Genomic DNA, 21,897 nt, shown 5'->3' on the forward strand with positions numbered 1-21,897 from the left:
TGTTTCCAATGACACAGGATAGGCAGCATTTATCAGTGCAGGTTAGTTTCAGTTGGTGCTCAGAACTCTTGCAATTATTTGTGGTCATTACGCTAATGTAAGCAAGGTAGATGGAACCATTAATTTCCAAAGATATTTGTAGATTAAGTGAATGAGGTTAACTACACCAAAGGGATGTCAAGATAGAAAATGAAAAGTTATCTGTTTTGAACCATCGTGAAAAGCTGGAAGTACTGGTGATCTAAAGAGAGTTGGGAATCCATGAACATACCTCATTGTAATGACTATACAGGTACAGAAAATCAGAAAATAATGACACAAAGTTTGAAGTCACGGTGAATTGTCCACTGCTTCGCTTCAAAAACAAATCCTTGTGTGGATTTCTGGAAGGGTACTCACTGAACATATGTAGTTTCTGTCCTACATGACAAAGCTCTGTGCAGTGCAGTATCTTCTGCATGGAAACCCCATTACATTTGCTGGTGAGTGGGGTAAAGATTCTGAGCAATGTGGGGAAGGGGGGTGCGAACTGGTGGAAATAAACCCATCCAATAAAGATGCTAGAAAGAATATTGACAGGTTGCCAAGCTATGCACCTGGTTTACCCAGCTGAAAATGCCCTCAAAACACAACAAATGTTTCTGACATTCAGAAATATTAAAATATATTAAGAAATTATTAAGACATTTTAAAAAGAAAATTTCGAATAAATTGTAAGATATAAAAAAGGTAACTAAAACTTGCTTTCATTTCCATTTAAATGAATGGAGAATCTGTTCCTGTGTCAGGTTTAAACTGGAACAATATTTCAAATGGATTCCCTGTTGTTTGTGGCAGGGAGCTGTCAGAGCATCCCTACCCATTCCCTGCAGGAGAATCTTCTACCTGCTCAAACCTTATGAAGGGAATTGTAAAATTCAGGCCAATTGACGATGTTATTGGGATGCTAACTCTTGCAGCTAGAGGTCACACCTTTGCAAGAACATAGAGGTTAAGCTGAAGTTATGCAAAGCCCCCAGTTAGAAATACCTAAGGTGCAGTGAGCAATTCGCTGCACTACTCCTGAATAGACTTTGGCAGGAATGCAACCTAGATTAACCAGAGTGATACCTGGACTCTAAGGGTTAAATTACAAGAGGAGATTGCATAAACTATGGTTGAATTCCCATGAGTTTAGAAGTTATGAGGTGATTTGATTGAAGTTTTCAAGATATCATGGGAAGCTAAAATGGTGGATAGAATTGATTCCCACTGATGCCAAGTCTGGGATTGGATGGCACAATGTAAAAATCGGAGCTATATCTTTCAGGAGCTGAGTTAGGAAACATTTATACATATTGACTGTTGTAGAAATTTGGAATTTTCTAGGTAATTGTAAATTGGAGGTAAAACATAGAACAGTACAGCATTGGACAGGCCATTCGGCCCAAGCTGTTGAGCCGATCTTGATGCTAATTTATACTAAATGTCCTCTTCCTGTGCATCATCCATATCCCTCTATTCCCTTCATATTGATAGATTCTTGTCAACAAATGTTATTAAAATACGTAAAGAAAATGCAGGTGTGTGGAGTTGGTTCAGGGATCAGCCATAATCTCATTGAATGAGGAATCTAGTCCATGGGACCAAATAGCCTGTTCCTGCCCCCTCTTCCTATTTTTCAGTGGCAATGAAGTGGAAAAAAAATCCCCATCAATGCCCTCACATAACAAGAAACTGATTGATACAAATGGACTCCAATTGCTGTCACTGACCTGAATCTATCAATCTTTGTATGAGGTTCCATACGAAGAAATCCATTTAGAGTATGAAATTGAGATGAGTAGCAAGGGAGCAAACAATCAGCCATGTCTGCAAAGCATTCTGTGGGGGCAGGTGGTTCAAATATTCAAAGTATATAAGCTGGTGGATAGTCTACAGACAAATCATTAGACTCTCAGTTGAAGACATATGAGTTGAACAGAGTTGGCTCCAGCTTCATTATACTAAAGCGTAAACTCTGTTGGTAGATGAGGTTATCCTCACCAGCCTATTACACTCCCAAAGCAGCAAATGACGACATAATGGGTTTGTGAAATAAACACAGGGAAGTGAAGGTCTGGGCTGCAGGTGCTATTTTTAGCAGATCAGAACAGGCGACTGATAAATGGTTACATTTGAATCAAACAAGAAGTTTGTATACTTGAAAGAAAACAACAAACCTACCTTGAAATGCAAATAGTATTGGATTTTAGATCTAAGAACATAGGAAATAGCTGGAGTTTAATAAGGTACTTTGTCAGAGACAAATCCAACACTTTAAAAATTGTTGTCACACTGAGAAATGGTTGAAATTCATGTTAACTTTCTCTCTAGTGCGAGTTCTAATGGTCTACTTATTCATAAAGGACAAAGGATGATTATTTTTTTAAAAGTTGGTTAATGTAATGATGCAGTTAAGATTTCTGATGTCGGTAGCTTTTATTTATACCATCTATTTTCTATAAAATTATATTCCACAAGGTAACACAGATAACAATTATTCAATATTATGACACTGCCTGGGAAAATATTGGGCAATATTTTACAAAACATATTTTCAAAATTCCTAAGCTCTGTTGCTATGCAAATTAGATTCTATGAAAGAGAGTTCTCAAGAAATCTACAGGTTGAGCACAATAGAGAAATTAATTGAAAGTGCTTTTAAATATCTTTTAAATATGTGTACTTTCTATATCTGTCAGTGACTGCTGATATTCCAACATAATGTTTTTGATGTCCCTTTGAGATGACAGATGGTGAACCTTGACTATGCACAAACAGAATATTTCATTCAGCTTTGCTAAAGGAGGAGGATTTGGATTTATAACTTTTCCAGTACATCTTCATACATTATTTTCATCTGTTCAAATGTGAAATGCGGAACGTGAAAGCTTTTTTTTCAGATAATGGTATCAGACTTAATTAAAAAATAAAAGCAGAAGAATTTGGAAATACTCAAACAGGTCAGTCAGCACCAGTGGAGAGCAAAAAAGAGTTAATGTTTCAGGTCAGTGACCTCACATGAACTGAGAAAATGTTCAAAATCAAAGTTAGAAATCAAATATGTTTTACATTGCAGAGAAGGGAAAGGATGGAGAGAACAAAAGGAATGTGTGTGACAGGATGGAGATCAAGAGACTGAATGACACAAGAGGTGGTGGTGCCAGCTGGGAGACAATTGTGAGGCTTGTTAGTTAGTTGGAAGAGATGTAGATACAAATGAAAACAGAGAAGGGAAAGGAAGATGAAGAAAAAAAGCAATTCCTGCAACTCTAAAACTAGGAGATGCTGGAAATCTGAAATAAAAACAGCAAATTCTGGAAATACACAGCAGATCAAGACAGCATCACTGAAGAGGAGAACAGAGTTAATGTGTCAGGTTGACTGTCTTTCATAAAAACTGGCCAGCTCTGATAAAAGCTGGGAAGGCTGGTCATTTGAATTGGTCGAATTCAATGTTGAATGCTGAGGATATTAATGTGCCAATGTCAGATGATAAGATACTGTTTCTTGAGCTTGCACTAGACTTTGTCAGAACAATGCAAGAGACCAATGGCAGAGAGGCTAGAACTGGAATGGGATGGAAAATTAAAGTGAAAAGTAACTGGAACCTGAGGGTCATCTTTGCAGGTTGAACAGAGGTGATCTTCATTTGGTTTCTTCAAAGTAGAGGAGACCACATCATGAGAACCGAATGTAATTCATTAAAGTGGAAGATGTATTCCACCTGGAAGAAGTGTTTGGGTCCCCTGAATGGTGGGATCAAAGAGGTAAATGTGTAGGTTTTGCGACTCTTGCCATTGCGTGGAAAGGTGACATATGAAGGAGAGTATCAGATTTAATAATAAAAAAAATTGATAGAGATGAAGAATGAACCAGGAAAATGTGGATGTCCCTTCAGAATGCTGAAAGGGGAGAAGGAAAGATGTGTCTGGAAGTGGCATCCCACAAAAGGTGGTGGAAATTACAAAGGATGATCCTTTGGATGCTGACGTTGGTTGGATGGAAGGTGAGGACAAGGGGAGCCCTATCCTTTTTCTAAGTGAGAAAAGAGTGGGTGAGAGCAGAAATGTGGAAAGTGAAACAGATACAGTTGAGACTCCTGTCAGCTACGGTGGATAATTCAAGAAAAATGACAATATCTCAAAAGCACTGATGTGAAAAGTGCCTTACAACAGGATACAACACTTTCCATAGTTGCCAGAGCCATCACTTGGTAAATTCAAGAGTCAATTCACTACTGGAATTTGAAGCTGTTATGAAGATGGAAGAGTATTTCTATCCTTACCTTTTCACCTTCCCCTTCCTCTTTCACCCTTCCCCATTTCCCTACTCTTCTCCTTGCATTTTCCTCTTCCCTTATCCCCTACCTTTCTCCCCTCCTCTTCCCACTTATTATCTTAGTGGAAGAAAGCAGACTAGGATGATTGGATGAAAGTTCCCTACCCCTACCCAGCTGCAATTCTGTTGTGTACTTTGTTGGTTGTGAGGATCCTGTAGACATTTGACATCATGAAAGATGCTATATAAATGTAAATCGTAAATTGAATTTTCTGCAGTCCAAACATGGCTTTGGGCTTTGTCACTGATAGGCTATCCTTAAACCGATAATCTCATCCTTCAGTTCAGAAATTCATTAAATGTAAGCAAGTCCACAGTATTTCTCTTTGAAGGTGACAATCTCTGTGGAACGTTACCCCAGCATAAGCAATGCTGTTCAGTGCTGGGAATAATGAACATTAAATCAAATGAAAGGTTTAAAGCACACAATACCATTTTGTGCACTTTCCCACTGTGTGCCTTTTAAAATACAAGTTACTCGTGAATATTCCAGGAAAAGCATGCCCAAAAATCTCTTGCTTCTGATGACAGGAGACCTATAATTTAGTTCAAGTTACTTTCTAGGGTGCCACTGATTAAAAATTTGCATAATGCTGTACAAAAATTTATTATAAACATCAAAGCTCCCTTGTCTTATTGTGTTATTGTGGTGACATAGGATCTAAGCAACAATGAAAAGAATTAAGGAGTTGTAACTATTCTCCAAGATAGTTCATCATTGTAAGTTAGCCTCAACCAAGTGCAGTGAAGAAATAAATAAATAGATGATATCTTACTATGGACATAGTAACATTGTAATTCCACAGCAATGAAATGTTGTCTCTTACTTATGCCACTTCATGAAAAGTACAGTTTTATTGTAGCAAGGAGTTGAAACTAACCTATAATGATTCAGTAAATTGATAAAATGCTGATGTTTATCTATTACAAAGTGAAAGGTTCATGTTACTATGTGCAGGCACTGATTGGTGGCTGGGCTGAGTGATATTTTAATATTATTTTAAAAACTGCAGTAGAGACCTGGAAGGCAAAAGTACTGGTGCAGAGCCCAAAGGGCAGTGCTTTGTCAATCTGGAAAATGTGTACTGCATATGGATTCCTAAGGAAGATGGATCACATATATGCCTGTGCATTACCTTTTATGTTTCAAATCATGTGAGTTGGAGCACCGAAAATGATGAGACCATAATTTAACATTCCCAAATATCTGACCATATCCAATTTTTCTCCTGGTAAAATGAAATCTTGGAAAATTTAAACCTGTGAGATAGGTGGGTGAGTGCAAATGAGTTGAAGTATCTAAAGGTTAACCCTAACCCACCTCAAACATGCCCTGTACCAGTTTAAAATAAGTAGGTAGATAAGTGGGTGACCAATGTGCTCTACATTGGCATAAATTTAATTTAACTATATTTGATGGGGTTACCTGCCTCAAATCTTAACAGCCTTTCAGATCTAACTTTTCAACAAAGAACATAAGAAGGAAATAAGAAATAGGAACAGAAGGAAGCCATCCGGCCCCTCAGATGTTCTATGCCATTCAATCAGATCATGACTGATCCAATCATGGCACTGCTGCTTTCCTGTTCTCCCCATGCCCCTGACTCTCTTGTAGTTTTCATTGACAAATCTAACTGGAGGGAAGTGATAATGGCCAGAGCTGACAGCTAAGTACTTTTGCAGCTTTGCTCTTGTTCCTTCTCTCTCTGCCACACAACAATCAGCTTTTCTGCCTCACGTTAAACCACTTTACTCAAATCTCCACATTCCCTCCCTAACCCCAGCATCTTCCACAGTCCAACAAACCTCTTGATTTGTGCAATTTCTTCCCCAGCCTTGCTGGTCTCTGCCCTGCATTTCCTTCTGCCCACTGCCCACCCCCCCCCCCCCCCCCCAATAAATGCAGCCTGTTTTACTGGCCATTCTGACCCAGCAACAGGCTGCCTCTCAATCTGCCTAGCTGCAGGCTGGGAAATAGAGAGGAAAAATTAAAGGGGCCATGATGTTCAGCAGGACCTTCTGGTTACCAGCATTTCTGTGCTTTTCATCCACTGTGACCCATTAAGCTGTTTCCTCTCCTCCTCCCCACAAATATCAGGACCACTCACTCTGACATTTTTCAAATGTGAATCTAAAACTTACTCCTTTGAAACTTCCTTCTGTTACAATCTAAAACAGAACATAGTTTTCCAATATAATCAAATATTTTAAAAATGCAAATATAGTCCCCGATTATTATTTAATTCTTATAAAACATAGCATAAGAATGTGATGGAAAATATTTTTCCTTGCTGTTACATATTGATGTACTTGACAAGGAGAGACTGTAATAATAAATACATGCTGATTAAGAAAATATTTACTGCAATACTGGATATTATAATTTTGAGCACAATTTTACAATTGGCAATATAATGTAGAATAAGAATCACAAACTGAATTGTCCCAAAATCATTATGATGTTCTCAACTTTCAAATTACTTTGTCTCTGTTCACATGTAATACAAATCTTTAATTATTAAGTTAGCCATGCTCTATTACACTTTGATGTTGCTAAATAACATTTCAGAATTTGTTATATTTTATGTTATAAAGCAAGCTCCAGGGAGGCTTCAGGACTTTTTTTGTCTTTCTGTCTGATGAAGTCTGATAGCCAAACACACATTACCTCAAAAGGAAATAAAAATTGATCTGCTTTTCTATGAGCTCTGTTATTTTCAGACTTTTTGGTGTGGTTTTTCCAAGTGTGTATTTAATACATAAATCAATAAAAAGCATAAATTAAAACTGTTGAGCCTCAAAGATTTTGTGCTCTTGCAAGTAGGTTTAAAAGATTTGAAGGCATCCTGCTCTCCAAAACTGGCACCCTCAATCTAAAATAATTTCTGCTTGTTGCATGCTAATAACTTCAATTCAGTGACAATGCCACACTGCATGAAGCATGCACAGTGTTATTTTTGGAACCCAGAATTAACAAATGCTGATGATGTATCTTCTAGGTTTCATCTACACACAGAATGGTACCAGGCGCAGCATAAAAGAGCGTCTCAGGAAGCTCTTCCCCTGTTCTGTTGCCAAAAAGCCATCTACCAATGTTCAAAGCAAGTTCTTTTTTTGTTCTTATGATGCTGTTTATGAATGCTTTATTAATCTTGGTTATTCCTAATGTTTAACATTTCAGTATTAAGTAATATAGATTTGAGGTTGTGCTTTCTCAGTTATCACCTTTCATCATATTTAGGTATTGATGGAAACAAAAACAGTATTCTCACCTTGCAAGAGTGTGGTTTGGGTTTATCCAATCTAGAAGTCAAAAGAGATTCATTCACCTACATCCCCACCCTGCTGCAAAGGTATTGTGATGCATACTGTCCCCAACCTCAGGGGTTTGAAGGTTGTGTCAGAATCTGCCTCCATCCCCAGAGTCTTACCCCTTTGTGACGGGTGAAAATGAATACCTTCAATCTGTTGCTGCAACCAGAAAAGGCCATTGTGTTCTGACTCTCTTAATGTACTTATTCAACTCCAGGCAGTCCTATGCTCTTAAACAAAACCCTAAAATGCCTAAAACACTCCACAGATCAGGATATGTGGACAGAGAAACAGAGTCAACAGTTTAGGTCAATGGTCTTTCATCCAAATGGGATTCTGTCCACTTCTTTTACCTTGTCCATCCTCAGTGCTTTTTATTTTCCTTTGTATTTTGAAGGAGTTCTGTGACCTTGTTCAACCAATATTTTTAATCCCAAGTTAGAGATTGTTTGACAATTCTTTGTGGATATTTAATGAATATATCTTCTCCACCAAATGACTTCACACTCAACCAATAGCTTGGTTAAAATATGGGCATGTAAATTTGCTCACTGTTCTGTATGATAGATAAGCTCAGGGAATGGACAAGCTGAATAGCCCACCAGGAATTGGCCAGGTTCATCAGATTGTCAGGGATTGGACACGTTCACAGGATTGCCAGGATTGACAACTTCATAGGATCACCAGTGATTGACAAGGTTACTGAAACACTTGGGATTGGACAAGTTCTCTGGGCTGCCATGGATTGCTAAAGTTCACTGGACCAAGATAAATTGGACATCTTCACAGGACCACAAAGCAGAGAGAAAGCAAATGCATTTTCTGACCACAATAACAGATGGAAACTATTAATTTTCCACTTGTCAAATAGACATAGGTTATTATATTATGCATTAGCACATGCAACAGAAAAATAAGTTCTACCCCATTCATTTAACTGACCTTTTATCTTTGAATAGGCTCAACAATTTATAATGAAAATTGAACAGCATTCCTTTATTCTATATTTTCCTTCTGTATCATTATGCAAATTAAAGGCAGTAACATGGTGTTAGGCCAAACACTTTTTCAGTGACACAGCTGTCCCTTTCAGTTTATTTCTGCTGACTCTTCTCTCAGGTTTGCATAGTCAGCTGTGGTTTATTCTTTGCATTACTTGAATGCTTAGTTACATGAAATCAAAGGAGAAAAACTGAACATTTGCTGGAGAACATATTCGTGAACCCTCTCTGATCACTGTGGGTGAATATCGAACTGGATATAAACTCAGTGAGATAATAGTGGTTGAATCAATGCTTTATTCAAATGGAAAACAAGGTGACAGATTCATTTCCAAAGTATTACAAATACACAGAAAGAAATGATTTCTCTGTCTGAAGAATATCTAACTGCTGTTTTCACCATCACACCCAATTTACATAATACTCTGGCTTTTGCTGTGTCTTCATCACTTCCTTACAGAATTCTGGACAAATAATTTTACTATTTAATGTTTGGAGATGAATATCTTGCAGTTTAGAATGAAGGTACCCTTGATTGCTTCTAGCTGGTGGAGCGCATGCTTATTTCTGATCAGTTTGATGGTAGATATGAATTTTGTTTCTGTCAGAAGCAATGAGTGCTGTACTTCATCCCTGATGATTAATTTAGGTTGAATAGATATGCAGCTGGTACTAAAAAAATTGGTTGTGTCCCAATTTCAGGCTAGCAGTGTGTGAGGCCCAACCAGGATCCCCAATTTTAATTTGTGGAAATTGAGTGTCGAAGGATCAAGGCAAGAAGTGATTCAACTCCATCTCATCACTTTCCTCCTCCCCAAACTAATGCGAGAACCAGAAGATTTTACCTCTTTTCACAGCCTCAATAATGGCCCATCCAGGCAGAAGCTGGCAGGGTTAACATCAACACTGGCAGGTGGGACGGAAAATTGGCAGGGGTTCAGGCTGCCAAGGTAACCATCCACTTCAAATGAGAGTTGATGGGAGACAGGGATGGGGGAGGAGGAGTAATTGACAAAGTTCACAACCAGCTTGGGTGTGTGAGGATGGTTGGTAAGTCTTGGATGTCCCAGTGGGGCCAGGAAAGACTCCTGTTCTTCAGGTCCATCAAGAAACTGTAAAAAAATGTATTTAAAGAACTCAGCTTTCTGCGACCAGCATGTCATCTTTTGCTGTGCATGAAACAGTCTGGCTCTTAACCAGACTACAGTTAAATTGGCATTACCAGTAAGTAATCACTGTTTAAATTAGAACTGATACCTTGGGGTGGGAAGACTTCCTTTGCTAGGGAACAAGAACTCATTTACGATGTGGCACAGGCACTCTACCATCCTAAACCCAAGCCCTGACCATTCTCCTCTATCCAGGTGGGATGGGAGGGGTCGGTGGGATAGAAATAATTCCCAGGATGCCCAGAACATGTCTCAAATTGATCTCAGAACCTATTTGAATAACTTCAACCTCCTGTTACAATCTACTAATTGCGTATTTGAAATTGGATTGCATGTGTGCACCTGTGCTCCCTTGTGCAATGGAGAGGTTTGCACAGGAAGCTTCATTTTCACAGTGGCTTCATAATTATCAATATGGATCCCAAGTTCAAAAATAGCTGATCTCTCATCCCCTGTAATTGGACCTTCAAATTGTATTTCATATTGATAACTTTTCTTTCATTCTCTTTGGAATACTTAAGGTTTCAACATTTTTGTATTCAGTATATTCAGTCATTTGTAACTGCAGCTGAATACTTTATTTAAATTTTCAGAAAATAGCAGATTTTTTTCTGTCACACAGCTGTGAGGTGTATTTCTTCAGGCAATAATACAGCAGTATCCTTACAAGCAGCTAGAACAAAAAATGTAAGCTGATTATTCCACATTTTAGGCATCTTGTCTGGAAATTAGATTACATGACTTGTTTTTTATGGCAGCATCATGAACTGGAAATAAATATTTTGTCCCAGAGTGAAGTGTGTTTACTTCTGATTGGTTTTACATCATTTTAGAAATATAACCGTGTACATCTTGGCATAGGTCTTCCTTGCACCCCAGTGTGATTTTGATGGTATAGACATGTGGGATGACAACATTCCCTGAGCAAGGCCAGCCCCAAATTCCCTCATTCCCAACCTGTCTGGGCTGCTGATTCCCAGGGCCCCTGACCCGACTGGATTGGTCCCTCGTCCCTGATACCCATCCAACTGGATTGCCATTCTCCAGTTGCCTCCTGTCCCTGGTACTGGTCCAATCTGGCATGACGATTGCCAGCATTCTATTCTAGCAAGGAGCATATTATGGTTGTTGAGGGTGGTGAATGGGAAGGATGGTGGTTAGGGAAATCACAAGCCTCGCTGCATAACAAAGGGTCCCAGGAGTCAACGGCCAGCCTGTCTCCTGAAACCATGGACCTTAAATGAAATTATATTCAATGTGAAAGAGAAGGAAGAAAATATAATAAAAAATCTGCTACTTATGCATTCCTGAAACAACCATTTTTTGAAAGCATTGCAGTTTTCAAAGTGTACTGATGCCTTTTATAGGCACCACCCTAAGCCAGAGTCGGAATAAATGCATAAAAGCTGAATATATTTTCAAAAAGCTATCTGTTCACACCCTCTGCTCAAATAGCAAATATCTCCTACTGCGGTAAGAACCAGAAACATATCTTCTCTGTCCATCGCCAAAAGCCACCGTCCTTCATTGTGTTAGGCTTACCTGGGAATCCCAGGGTTTGGGCTCATGTACATGTACCTGCCTTCACGAAGAGTAAAATCTGGGCAGTGATATTCATTCAAAGAATCCTACATCCTTTCTTTTTACTTATGCATTTTTGGGGATTTGTGCATTGCTAGCTAGGCCGGGATTCAGTTTTCATGCCCAGTTGCCTTTCAGAAGTGGTGGTGAGCCACCTTCTTGAACCACTGCAGTCCTCCTGGTGAAGGAACTCCCAGAGTTGTAGCTGAGAATTCCTGGTCCACCCATTCGGCCTCAGGGTTTTAGGTGGAAATTGCCTGTCACCTCAGGCCACATCCCTCAGGATACACCAGAATTTCTATACTACTACATAAACCCTTGTACTTCATTGCCACTAGCATTTCTCTTACAACTGAGGCATCAACTGCTGCACTTTGAAAAGAGCAATGCTCACTTTATCATGAATACTTATAAAACTGGAAAGGATTGAAGTTAGTGAGTAGCAAGAATAATAACATTGATAGGATGCAAAGCTGGGCTGAGAAGTGGCAGATGGAGTTCAATCCGGAGAAGTGTGAGGTGGTACACTTTGGAAGGACAAACTCCAGGGTGGAGTAAAAAGTTAATGGCAGGATTTGGGTAGTGTGGAGGAGCAGAGGGATCTGGGGGTTCATATCCACAGATCCCTGAAAGTTGCCTCACAGGTGGATAGGGTAGTTAAGAAAGCTTATGGGACGTTAACTATCATGTGTCATGGGATCAAGTTTAAGAGCAGCGAGGTAATGATGCAGCTCTATAAAACTCTGGTTAGACCACACTTAGAGTAATGTGTCCAGTTCTGGTCACCCCATTATAGGAAGGATGTGGAAGCATTGGAAAGGGTGCAGAGGAGATTTACCAGGATGCTGCCTGGTTTAGAGAGTATGGATTATGAGGAGAGACTAAGGGAGTTAGGGCTTTACTCTTTGGAGAGAAGGAGGATGAGAGGAGACATGATAGAGGTATACAAAATATTAAGGGGAATAGATAGAGTTGACAGCCAGCGCCTCTTTCCCAGGGCACCAATGCTCAATACGAGAGGACATGGCTTTAAGGTAATGGGGGGGAAGTTCAAGGGAGATGTCAGGGGAAGGTTTTTTACCCAGAGAGTGGTTGGGACATGGAATGCGCTGCCTGGGATGGTGGTGGAGGCAGGTACATTGGACAAATTCAAGAGATTGCTAGATAGGCATATGGAGGAATTTAAAATAGAGGGATATGTGGGAGGAAGGGGTTAAATAGTCTCAAGCAAGGTTTAAAGGTTGGCACAACACTGTGGGCCGAAGGGCCTGTATTGCTCTATACTGTTCTATGATTCTACGAAGAATGTTGAAAGTGTCAATTTAAAGGAAGGTGATTGGTCAAAATTAAATGCATAATTTAAATTTCATTTGAAGAGCACAGAGAAATGGAACCTTTGTAAAATTTTATCTGAGGAGGTTGGAGATGGTCGATGAAAGAGTGAAGAGGTATGCATTTTTATAATTCTTACCACATGACCTAGGAATGTCCCAAATAAGGAGAAGCTGTAATTAATGTGAGTGGTCATTGAATTCTATTGACCTATACAAATCGTGGTTTTGATTGAGGAAAGAATGTTGACCAATTCAACAGGAAAATGCCCACGACTTTAACTTGGCTCAAGGTGCTTTTAATGGCCATTTTACATAATGGGAAGGGTAACTAGGATGCAGTTGTAAAGCAACTCTCTGACGACGTGGAACTTATTCAAAATTAAATTGAAGTTTTCTCTTCGGGTATGTGTGCATTCATGGGGTGGAAATTGAACCCACGTCATGTGAGTGAAGAACTGCCATTTGTGCCCAACTGATAATTAGATAATAGAATGCAGTATGTAGAAGAAATGAGCTCCCAGGCCTTTTATTTTGTTTCCATTCTGTGTTTGCAAATGTTCTATTTTACCTTTGGGAAAAATAGTTGAATTTCAATTGATTTATTTCCATGTCTGAAGAATCCAAACATTAGGAGGTTCTAGAAAGTTTGCAAAAAATCTACCTTTGCCATCACATTTTTCCCCAACAGGGTTCCATTTGATTGATGGAAGCCTTTTTCCACTAGATCAAAATTTAATCTCAGTTTTTGAGGGAAGGAAAATAAATCTCAGAAGATGTCCAGGAGGTCTGTTGTGTTTAAAATGCCAGACAGACGTTATTACATTTTCTTCAATACAGGTAGAAATTATAGAATAATAAATCATAATTTAATGCTATTCTAATGCTTTTAAGTCACACAATAAAGCACACTTTATAATATAACCAATATCCTAATTCTCCCACTTATCCAAGTGGCATTACTCAATTGCAGATTCAGTGCCTGGTTATTGAACTGGTTAGTTCTGTTTACAATCCTGCTTTCAGCTTCTTGCAAAGGTATTCCATAGATTAATGATAAATTCAATACTTAAATGGGACTGAGATGTGAAAATGGCAAAATTCTCCATCTGTTGCATTTATTTTGCAGATACAAGTTGCAGTTAGCAAATCTACATTATGAAGAAGCTGATGTACAGTTTACTTATTTAACCGGAAGTCATTCCTGAGTCACACAGTGCAGAAACAGGCTCACCACGTCTACACCAATCATCAAGCACCCACTAACACCTGCTCTATTTTACCTCATGCGCCGCCATCAGTTCCTCCCTTCCCCTTGATTGTCCTGCTATGCACCTACTCCAAGGGAAATTTATAGGAACTAATTAACCTCCCAAACAGCACATCTTTGGGATGTGGGAGGAAACCGGAGCACCAGAGCTCACCCACCCACAAGGCCAAGGGGAGAATGTGCAATGTCCGCACAGACAGCGCCTGTTGTCGGGACTGAACTGGGGACACCGGAGCTATGAGGCAGCAGCGCTAACCACCCAACAGATGACCCTGAGATTAAGAGTCTCATGCTCTACCAATTGAGCTAGCCAGGTTTACAAACCAAAGAAAGAGTGAAATTGGGCAGGATACTGCAAGGCCAGGAATTGAACCCAACTCTCCCAGGCATGAATTCTGCCCCTGAACTACCCACAAGAAACAACAAATAGATAAGTTAAACCTCGTTTTGACCATTTTTAAAATGGGGGGGGGGGGGGAATTTGCTGGGATCCAGAGTTCAATCTGCACCAGATTCTAATCCTACTAAACCAATGCCAGTTTTGGGACCTCAGTGTCAAATAGAGCAAAGATGGATGGAGCGTGCAAAGATGAGATGCAATTCACCATCCTTGGTAACAATCTTAAGATAGATCCTTGGTAACAATCTTAAGATAGATGCAATTCACCATCCTTGGTAACAATTTCCTTAACAGTTAATGGATATAACTACAGATCTGAATGTTTTTCACCTCTCGTCACAATTATGGAGATGAGGTCAAAAGAATTAAATTGTGACAAGCATTCAGCCTTTGTCTTTGCGCACAATGTTATCAAATCATTGCAGGTTTCAAACCAGAAGACTTTATTTCTCTCATAATTAGTAAATAAGAGAACCTGAAACACAACTATTGGTCAGCAGTACAGCCTGTTTGCCTTGCTGATGAGGCTTGTTCTAAACTGGCAATTGATCATGTGGGGAAGTTTCTTCAAACAATCAGATTGAAGAATCCTCACTGAGACATGTAGAGTATAAAGTATAAAACAGAAATTAAATTAGATTTGAATCATGCACTAAATTGAAATAAATATCACAGAAGAAAGCAACTTGGACAGGTACATGAATAGGAAAGGTTTAGAGGCATATGGGCCAAACGCAGGAAAATGGGACTAGCTCAGATGGGAATCTTGAATGGCATGCACCAATTGGGCCTGTTTCCATGCTATAAGACTCTATGACTCCATAAGAAAGATAGAATTAACAGAAATTTTTTTTTAAATAGATCTTCAACATTAATTTTTATCAGAGGAAATAAGACTTCATATTTGTAAAATTTACTTATTGCATTTTTTAAAAGATATTTTAATCTTTTTTCAACTATTTCTAAATCTCCCTGATCATCAGAAATGACCCCTAGAGGCAAGGAAAGCTTCTGACAGTACAAGAGCAGTAATACTAGAGAAATAAAGGATTGCAGATGCAGGAATCTAGATGAAAAACACAATGATGCTGGAGGAACTCAGCAGGCCAGGCAGCATCCATGGAGAAAAGCAGGCAGTTAATGTTTCGGTTCAGGACCCTCCTTCAAGAGCAGTCATTGTTTTTGGATCTAAATCCTGTAACACTGTGGAATGCCTTCAATAGCAGCCCTGCAAATGATTCAAAAAGGCAGCTCACTACTGGAATCTCAAGGGCAATCAGGGAAGGGAAATATATGATACCCATATACCATCTATGCCTAATTTAGAAATAAAACAATTTAACAGGTTCCCACTTTGTTCAAAATGCTTATTTTTTTTGTCTTTTTCAAATAGTCCTGAACTTTTTAATGACCAGAATGAAAATGAATCCAAAACCTTTCAGGTTTTACCATTTAAATTTATCGATTAAATTGTCTTTTGAGGCTTTTACTGCCTTCAGTAAAATTTTCACCTGAGAACCTCATCCTCTGCAAAAAGCCCGGGATTGGAATTGATGGTTTTGCCTGGAATTGTGATGCAAGTTTGGATTGTGCCATCTGAGCATGTGCAGTGATTTCCCATGTTACATCAGTAAAAGTTAATCAGTCCTACAGTTGTGCTTTTCTCTCTTTCACACTGGAGGTGATCTCCAAATCATTTTGAAAGTAAGGCCATTAATATCAAAAGATATATTGAGGTAAACTTATTGATTTTTCCCTTCCTGAAAGAGCACAAGTGACAAATTGACTGCAGCAGCTGAAGGTCTATTGTAAGTATTGCCTTGGAATCTACACATTTGAAGAAGTGTATTCATCTGAAAGAGGCAGAGAGAATGAAAGTTGGAGGAAAGAGTTTGTAGGTACAACCTTCTCATTCAGAGGAAACAGTGCCTCCTTTGCACTAAAATAAGGGAATGAATGTAATAAGTATATAAATGACACTCAAGCAATCAAAGGTCTGTGGATCTGTCATAACCTTTGCAAAATTAAATGATGTGGGAGAAAAAGATAAGGGGCAGGCTAAATTTTGTTCATTCAGCACTTCAATTGCTCAGTGATGAGATGCTGAAAAGGAATGGTTTTACAACTGAAATGATCAAAGTTGGGGAATATGAAAGTGCCTTGTGGAAAAGCTGTCAAGTGAACAAACTCCCAAGACTGCAGAAAATGTTTTAATGGTGTGAACAAAGAATACTCTGATCAAAATGAAACATGGATTACATACCAGATGCGGAGAATGGTCAAGGCCAGAAATTCTATTGAAGTGGAGTTGAGCAGAATACCACTGCTCCTTGGTGCCTATTGTTGAAACTTGCAAACCAGGTAGATGGACTCCTGTAGTCCACTGGGCCTTGGAGAATGCCATCATTTCAACAAATTTCTGAAATAATACAAATCCAGTTATATGGAACTTGCATTGCTATTATCAGTGTGCGTGTTAAAACATTGTCAGACATCAGCAATTTCCAGTTTATTTTTTTCAGTATTATAAAATCATTATGTTAGAAATTGCCACACAAAGTTTGAATCGATAGTGCAGATGCAGAAATCTAAAATTGGAAATGTCAACACAGGAATGTAACCAACATAAGCCTCTGAGATACAGAATGTTATGAAGAGCTACAATAAGAAGTTTTTGGACAGTTTCTAAATTATTGATACAGAATCTGGACCTGATAATTGCTGCTGTGGAACTTGAGGCCACAATATTTTCAGGCTAGGATTATGACTTGGAAACTCTTCAGAAATAGCAGCATTTTGACTTGAGGTCATATTCCTTTGAAGTCGATTCCAATTGCTGCTCCTCTAGGCATCCAGGTAGTGTATATTCCTTTCTTTATTTCCAGCTGAATTTAGTTGATTAAGCAATGCAAATAGTTCCTCTGGTAAACTCAGAATAGACAACTGAGTGAAATTACTATTGATAGTTCTTTGTAGTTTCTTTGCTCCTTAGTTCAAGGCAAAGGAAGTATTTTGTCATTCCTCGTTACCATTGCTACATACCTCTTGCATCCAGAAGCTGGTTGTTATTCTGATAAAACTTAAGTACTGGTATCCCATTCATCTCCAAAACTTTGTCATTTTCCAGGTAATTACAGATATATAATGTATGCACCCAATTAAGACAAATCACAAATAATGAGGAAAATGCCATGTGATGTATTTCCTGTTACTTGAAGTCAGATAATAGTGAGTTTGAGGTTGCACCTATGTCGATGGTGTTCGGAGACGCTGAAGGTTTTGAAGGGTAGGAGGGATTAAAATTCTAACCTCGCAAAACAGAATTGAATTGATGGCAGGGCTATCATTTGAGTGCCCAGTTTCACAATTTAAACTTTGAAATATTCTGATCCTCCTTGGATGCCCTTGTGTTCCATTGCAACTGTGCTATGACCAAGGGAAGGCCAGTCAAGCCATCAAACCGAGTTCAAAGACTTCAATCGCAGGGACTGGGCTGAGGTCCTGCCTTGTTTCCTGGCCTTGCAGCTGAACATCAGATTTATGCCCTTCCTGATCCTGTTGATGTTGAAATAACAATTTCATCTTTTTCTTTCATTCTTTGAATGTTTTCTTTATTTGTTCATGGAATTTGGAGGTCACGGGTGATACCTGTATCCATCCCTAATTTCACCAGAACTGAAGAGGCAACTAAGAGACTAGGAGTCAGTGACATTGGTTGGGGGGGTGGGGGGGGGTGGGGGGTTGATCTTGAGTGAAATATAGGCCAGACCCAGTAATGATGGTGTTCTCCTCCCCTGAAATACACTAACAACCCATACAGGTTTTAATGACAATCCAGAAGTTTCATAGTTAGTCCTTTCTAAAAAAAAAATTCCAGTTTTGTTTAATCAGTTAAACTTAAATTCTCTCACTGTCATGGTGGGATTACAGCTTTGTCTCTCAGTGGGACAGAATGCGAGCCAGTAACATAACCATTGTGCTGCTGCATAACATCAGTAAAACCTAACCTTCACCACAATGCTAACAATGACACTGAAATTCACTAATGGAGCAGAGAGCAATTTGGCACACTTAAAAAATGATACTTCTCAAATTTTTCTATGACACAGAAGGAAGTCATTTGACCTACCACATCTATATTGGTTCTGATGGCAATACCATTGGTCCCATTCTCCCACTTATCTCCCTGTAACTTGTTCTCCCTCACATGCCTATTAACTCTCCTCTAATTTTCTTGCTACCCACCTGTTACGTGGGGCAAGTTACAGTGGCCTATTAATCTAGCAGCACATTTTTGCAGTTGTGAGAATAAACTGGAGCATCTGAGGGAAACCCACGAGGTCACAGACGGAATGTACAACTCCACGCAGACAGCACCAGAGGTCAGGTTAAAACCCAGGTTGTGCTGTGCAGCAGCAATTGTAACTGCTGCGCCACCATGCTGCCCAACAAACAGAAGAATTTCTAATTGAAATGACACGTCGTATCCTGCAATACCTTGATATCACTGCTTAAGTATTCCAGTCTGCTAACAATGCTGGTAGGATTAAACACATCTATTGGGTTGTTTCACATGGTGGAACATAAAACACTGGAGAATTAATAACATTGCCTTACGACCATTGCATGTTGTATTCTTGGCTCATTGGTGTGGCTGGAGTGCTGGAGTGCCAGTTTGGGCATTTATAATGGCCAGGAATTCGTGATAAAAATAATGGTTAGACTGTCAGCACTCACTATTATAATGGAGGAAATTGGTCAATAACTTGCGTGGTCAATTGCAAAAGCTCGGAAGTTGGGGTGAGTGATTCTCTGCTCCTCCTCAGGGTGCTGTAATCTCCAACATACTCAGCAGAACCAGTGAAATGACCCAAACCTGCACTATTTGTGAATTATTGAACCATCCGGATAGTGCACCTGCTTAAGTGAACTGTAAATTTATTACAGGGCACCTGCCTATAATTACTGCTTAAGAACTTCCCTGGCCCTGTCTGTGATGTCTCATACCCTCAGATGATTATTTGAAAATTCCATCAGTTTTACATTTTTTGTTTGTGGTGTTCCTGCTCTAATTTCATGCTGTGTCATAATATTTACCTTGCTCTTTATAACATATTTAAAATAAACTAATTAGAAATTAGAGTGGCCTAGAAATTATTCCACACCTCAAAAGATGAGTTAAGTGACACAGTTAAGGGATCCAGAGCAGGTCTTGTGCATCGGCTTCCCACAACATTCTATTACGCACAAGGTCCAGGAGACGTGTCCTATAAGCAGACACAATAGGGCAAAGGCCTTTCCTCCATTAGCTCAGTTCTGGAAATCACATAGTTCATAGACTGTAGTCTATGGAAGTTGTGGGGAGTTGGGGGGTGGAGGAGGGGAAGGGGAGAAGGTGATGGGGTTTTGTGTGGCCGTTATGTGTGGGGAAGGTCAGACCCTTGGTCGGTAAATGAGACTTTGAGGGTCTTGTTGCAGTAGTGGTAGAGGTGAGGAAGGGTGATCATGATGTTCATGACTGGAATGCAAATGGACCAAGATCCAGTGGATCTGAAGAACTAATACAGTGATGGAATGGGTGGAAGCAGGTGCAAGTAAAATGTATCCTACCTGCAAGAGGGATATTGATTGTACCAAGCAAGACGGGACCCTTTAAGAGGCACAGAAGCACCCCTCACTTTTCTTGTGAAGACCTTTTCTTGAGTAGCCCATGCATAAGTGAATTTTGCACTAGTGACATCAAAACATGCTTTGGTCCCCATTCGCCTTCACTGCACAAATCTCCTCATAAAAGTGCATCATTGTACAGTGGTCCCGAGACAAACTGAGCAACTTGCGTGTCCCTCACAGTAAATATAATCAGCTTTCTGATTGAGATCCTTAACATTGTGCGCAAAAATATTTCTGCAATGTGACTGGCTGCCCAATCTGCTTGATGACACCACCAGAGACACCAAAAACTGATATTTGACAGCAAATGATGTTGAGAAGGGGAAATGTTAAGCCCAAGGATTCATTACGTTTTTGTCAGCACTTCCCTTGAAGTCAGCAGTAACCACCGTCACTTTGTCACTGTCTACAAAACTAGGCCATTATATTTTACATAGAATCAATATCATAGATACAAGTCATTCAATCAGCACCCATATAATAACAGGTACTGAAAGCTGATCCCATCCATCATTTCATCTGAGGTCTTCAAGTGCCCTGATAGATTTGAACTTGCTGATAATACTGTTTGTATATTTTTTGCAGTTATTTTATGCTGTTTTACTTTTCAAGTATGTGGCTATTTTTCACTAAGAAGCTGTTATGACGTAGAGATTACAGGCAGTTTCTTAAAGCTTCACTCTGCCCATGTGCATCTCCATAACCTGTGATATTTCATTAAGTGTCAACTCTCTACATTCCTAAGGCAATTGTCATCATCCATCACACTTAAAACTGAGACTGTAGACTGACACAGAATTTTTATAAACTCACAAGCCATAAAGTGGGAAGTCAGGGTGCAACAGACACAATTTGGCGTTTATCTGGGTGTGTCATACAACCTGAACACTTAATCTAATGGACCTCACTGTAGAGTTAACAAATCAACCATCCTTCAAGGGACAAATGTAACTGGTCCATAAAATAAAGTCCCAAGTCCCTTCCTCTAAGTACCAACTTCCCCAGGTCAATGATTTACAACAAGGGCTTGTTAACTCTCGGCTGCCAGTTGAAAATATGCAGATAAAGACTAACAACAAAAATATTTTTGGTTCCTCATTGGTACCATGCCAGATACTGCCATTCCAGCAGCCAATATCCACTCTGTATGTACTATGTGTGCAAAATTAGATTCTTAAACATGTCTTTCCACAAATTGATTTTGCATGCTTTAAGGCACAAAATTGAGGCCCAGTGGTTTGCCAAAATTGGGCCTTGAGCTTTCCCTTAATATTTCCCTGGAAATGCAAGTGCTTTCAGCCCTCCAAGGCAGTTTGCTTGTATATGGAGCTCCAAATGAAACAAGTTGCCATGTGGCTGGGAGGGAACTAGGAGTTAGCTCAAAGGTGCAGAAATTAGATTTAAATGGTAAAGATGGAAATGAGAAATATTCAAAAAAATCTTACAACTAAATTCAGAAAAAAAATCAAAAGTGACAAAAGAGGTATTAAATTTTGCATCCATCCATTTGTAACAAATAATTTTGGTGAATTTCAGGTACAGATTGTCACTTGGGAAAATGATGTGATTGTATTATCAAATGTATTGCTCAGACAAAGCCAGGGATGGAGGCTTAATAATCTTGGCCACCAAGTTTTCAGGAGTAAAGTAATAAAAGTAAAAGGAAAACAAGAACATTGCAATATTCATTAATAATGAGGTTCAGCACTAAGTAGAAAGGACTTCAATACAGCTTCACTAAGAAAGGAAGATTGCATTTATGTAGAGACTTTCACTTAATTCCAAAGCACTTCATAGCAAC

The 21,897-nt window shown here is 39.2% G+C and overlaps 1 protein-coding gene across 6 annotated transcripts in view; it reads left to right on the forward strand.

Annotated features, from left to right (window-relative positions):
* The window catches only part of kcnip4a (potassium voltage-gated channel interacting protein 4a), an 850,536-nt gene that overhangs the window by 786,929 nt on the left and 41,710 nt on the right, over positions 1-21,897 (forward strand). Inside the window, exon 2 of one of the 6 annotated variants that reach the window (XM_052032124.1) lies at positions 7,362-7,467. The exons of the other annotated variants lie outside the window; for them this stretch is intronic. Coding sequence (XP_051888084.1) covers positions 7,362-7,467 — 106 coding nt within the window. The remainder of the gene's footprint in view (positions 1-7,361; positions 7,468-21,897) is intronic. 6 annotated transcript variants of the gene reach the window in all.

The sequence above is a fragment of the Pristis pectinata genome, chromosome 2 (assembly GCF_009764475.1).
Source record: "Pristis pectinata isolate sPriPec2 chromosome 2, sPriPec2.1.pri, whole genome shotgun sequence".
Taxonomy (NCBI): Eukaryota; Metazoa; Chordata; class Chondrichthyes; order Rhinopristiformes; family Pristidae; genus Pristis; species Pristis pectinata.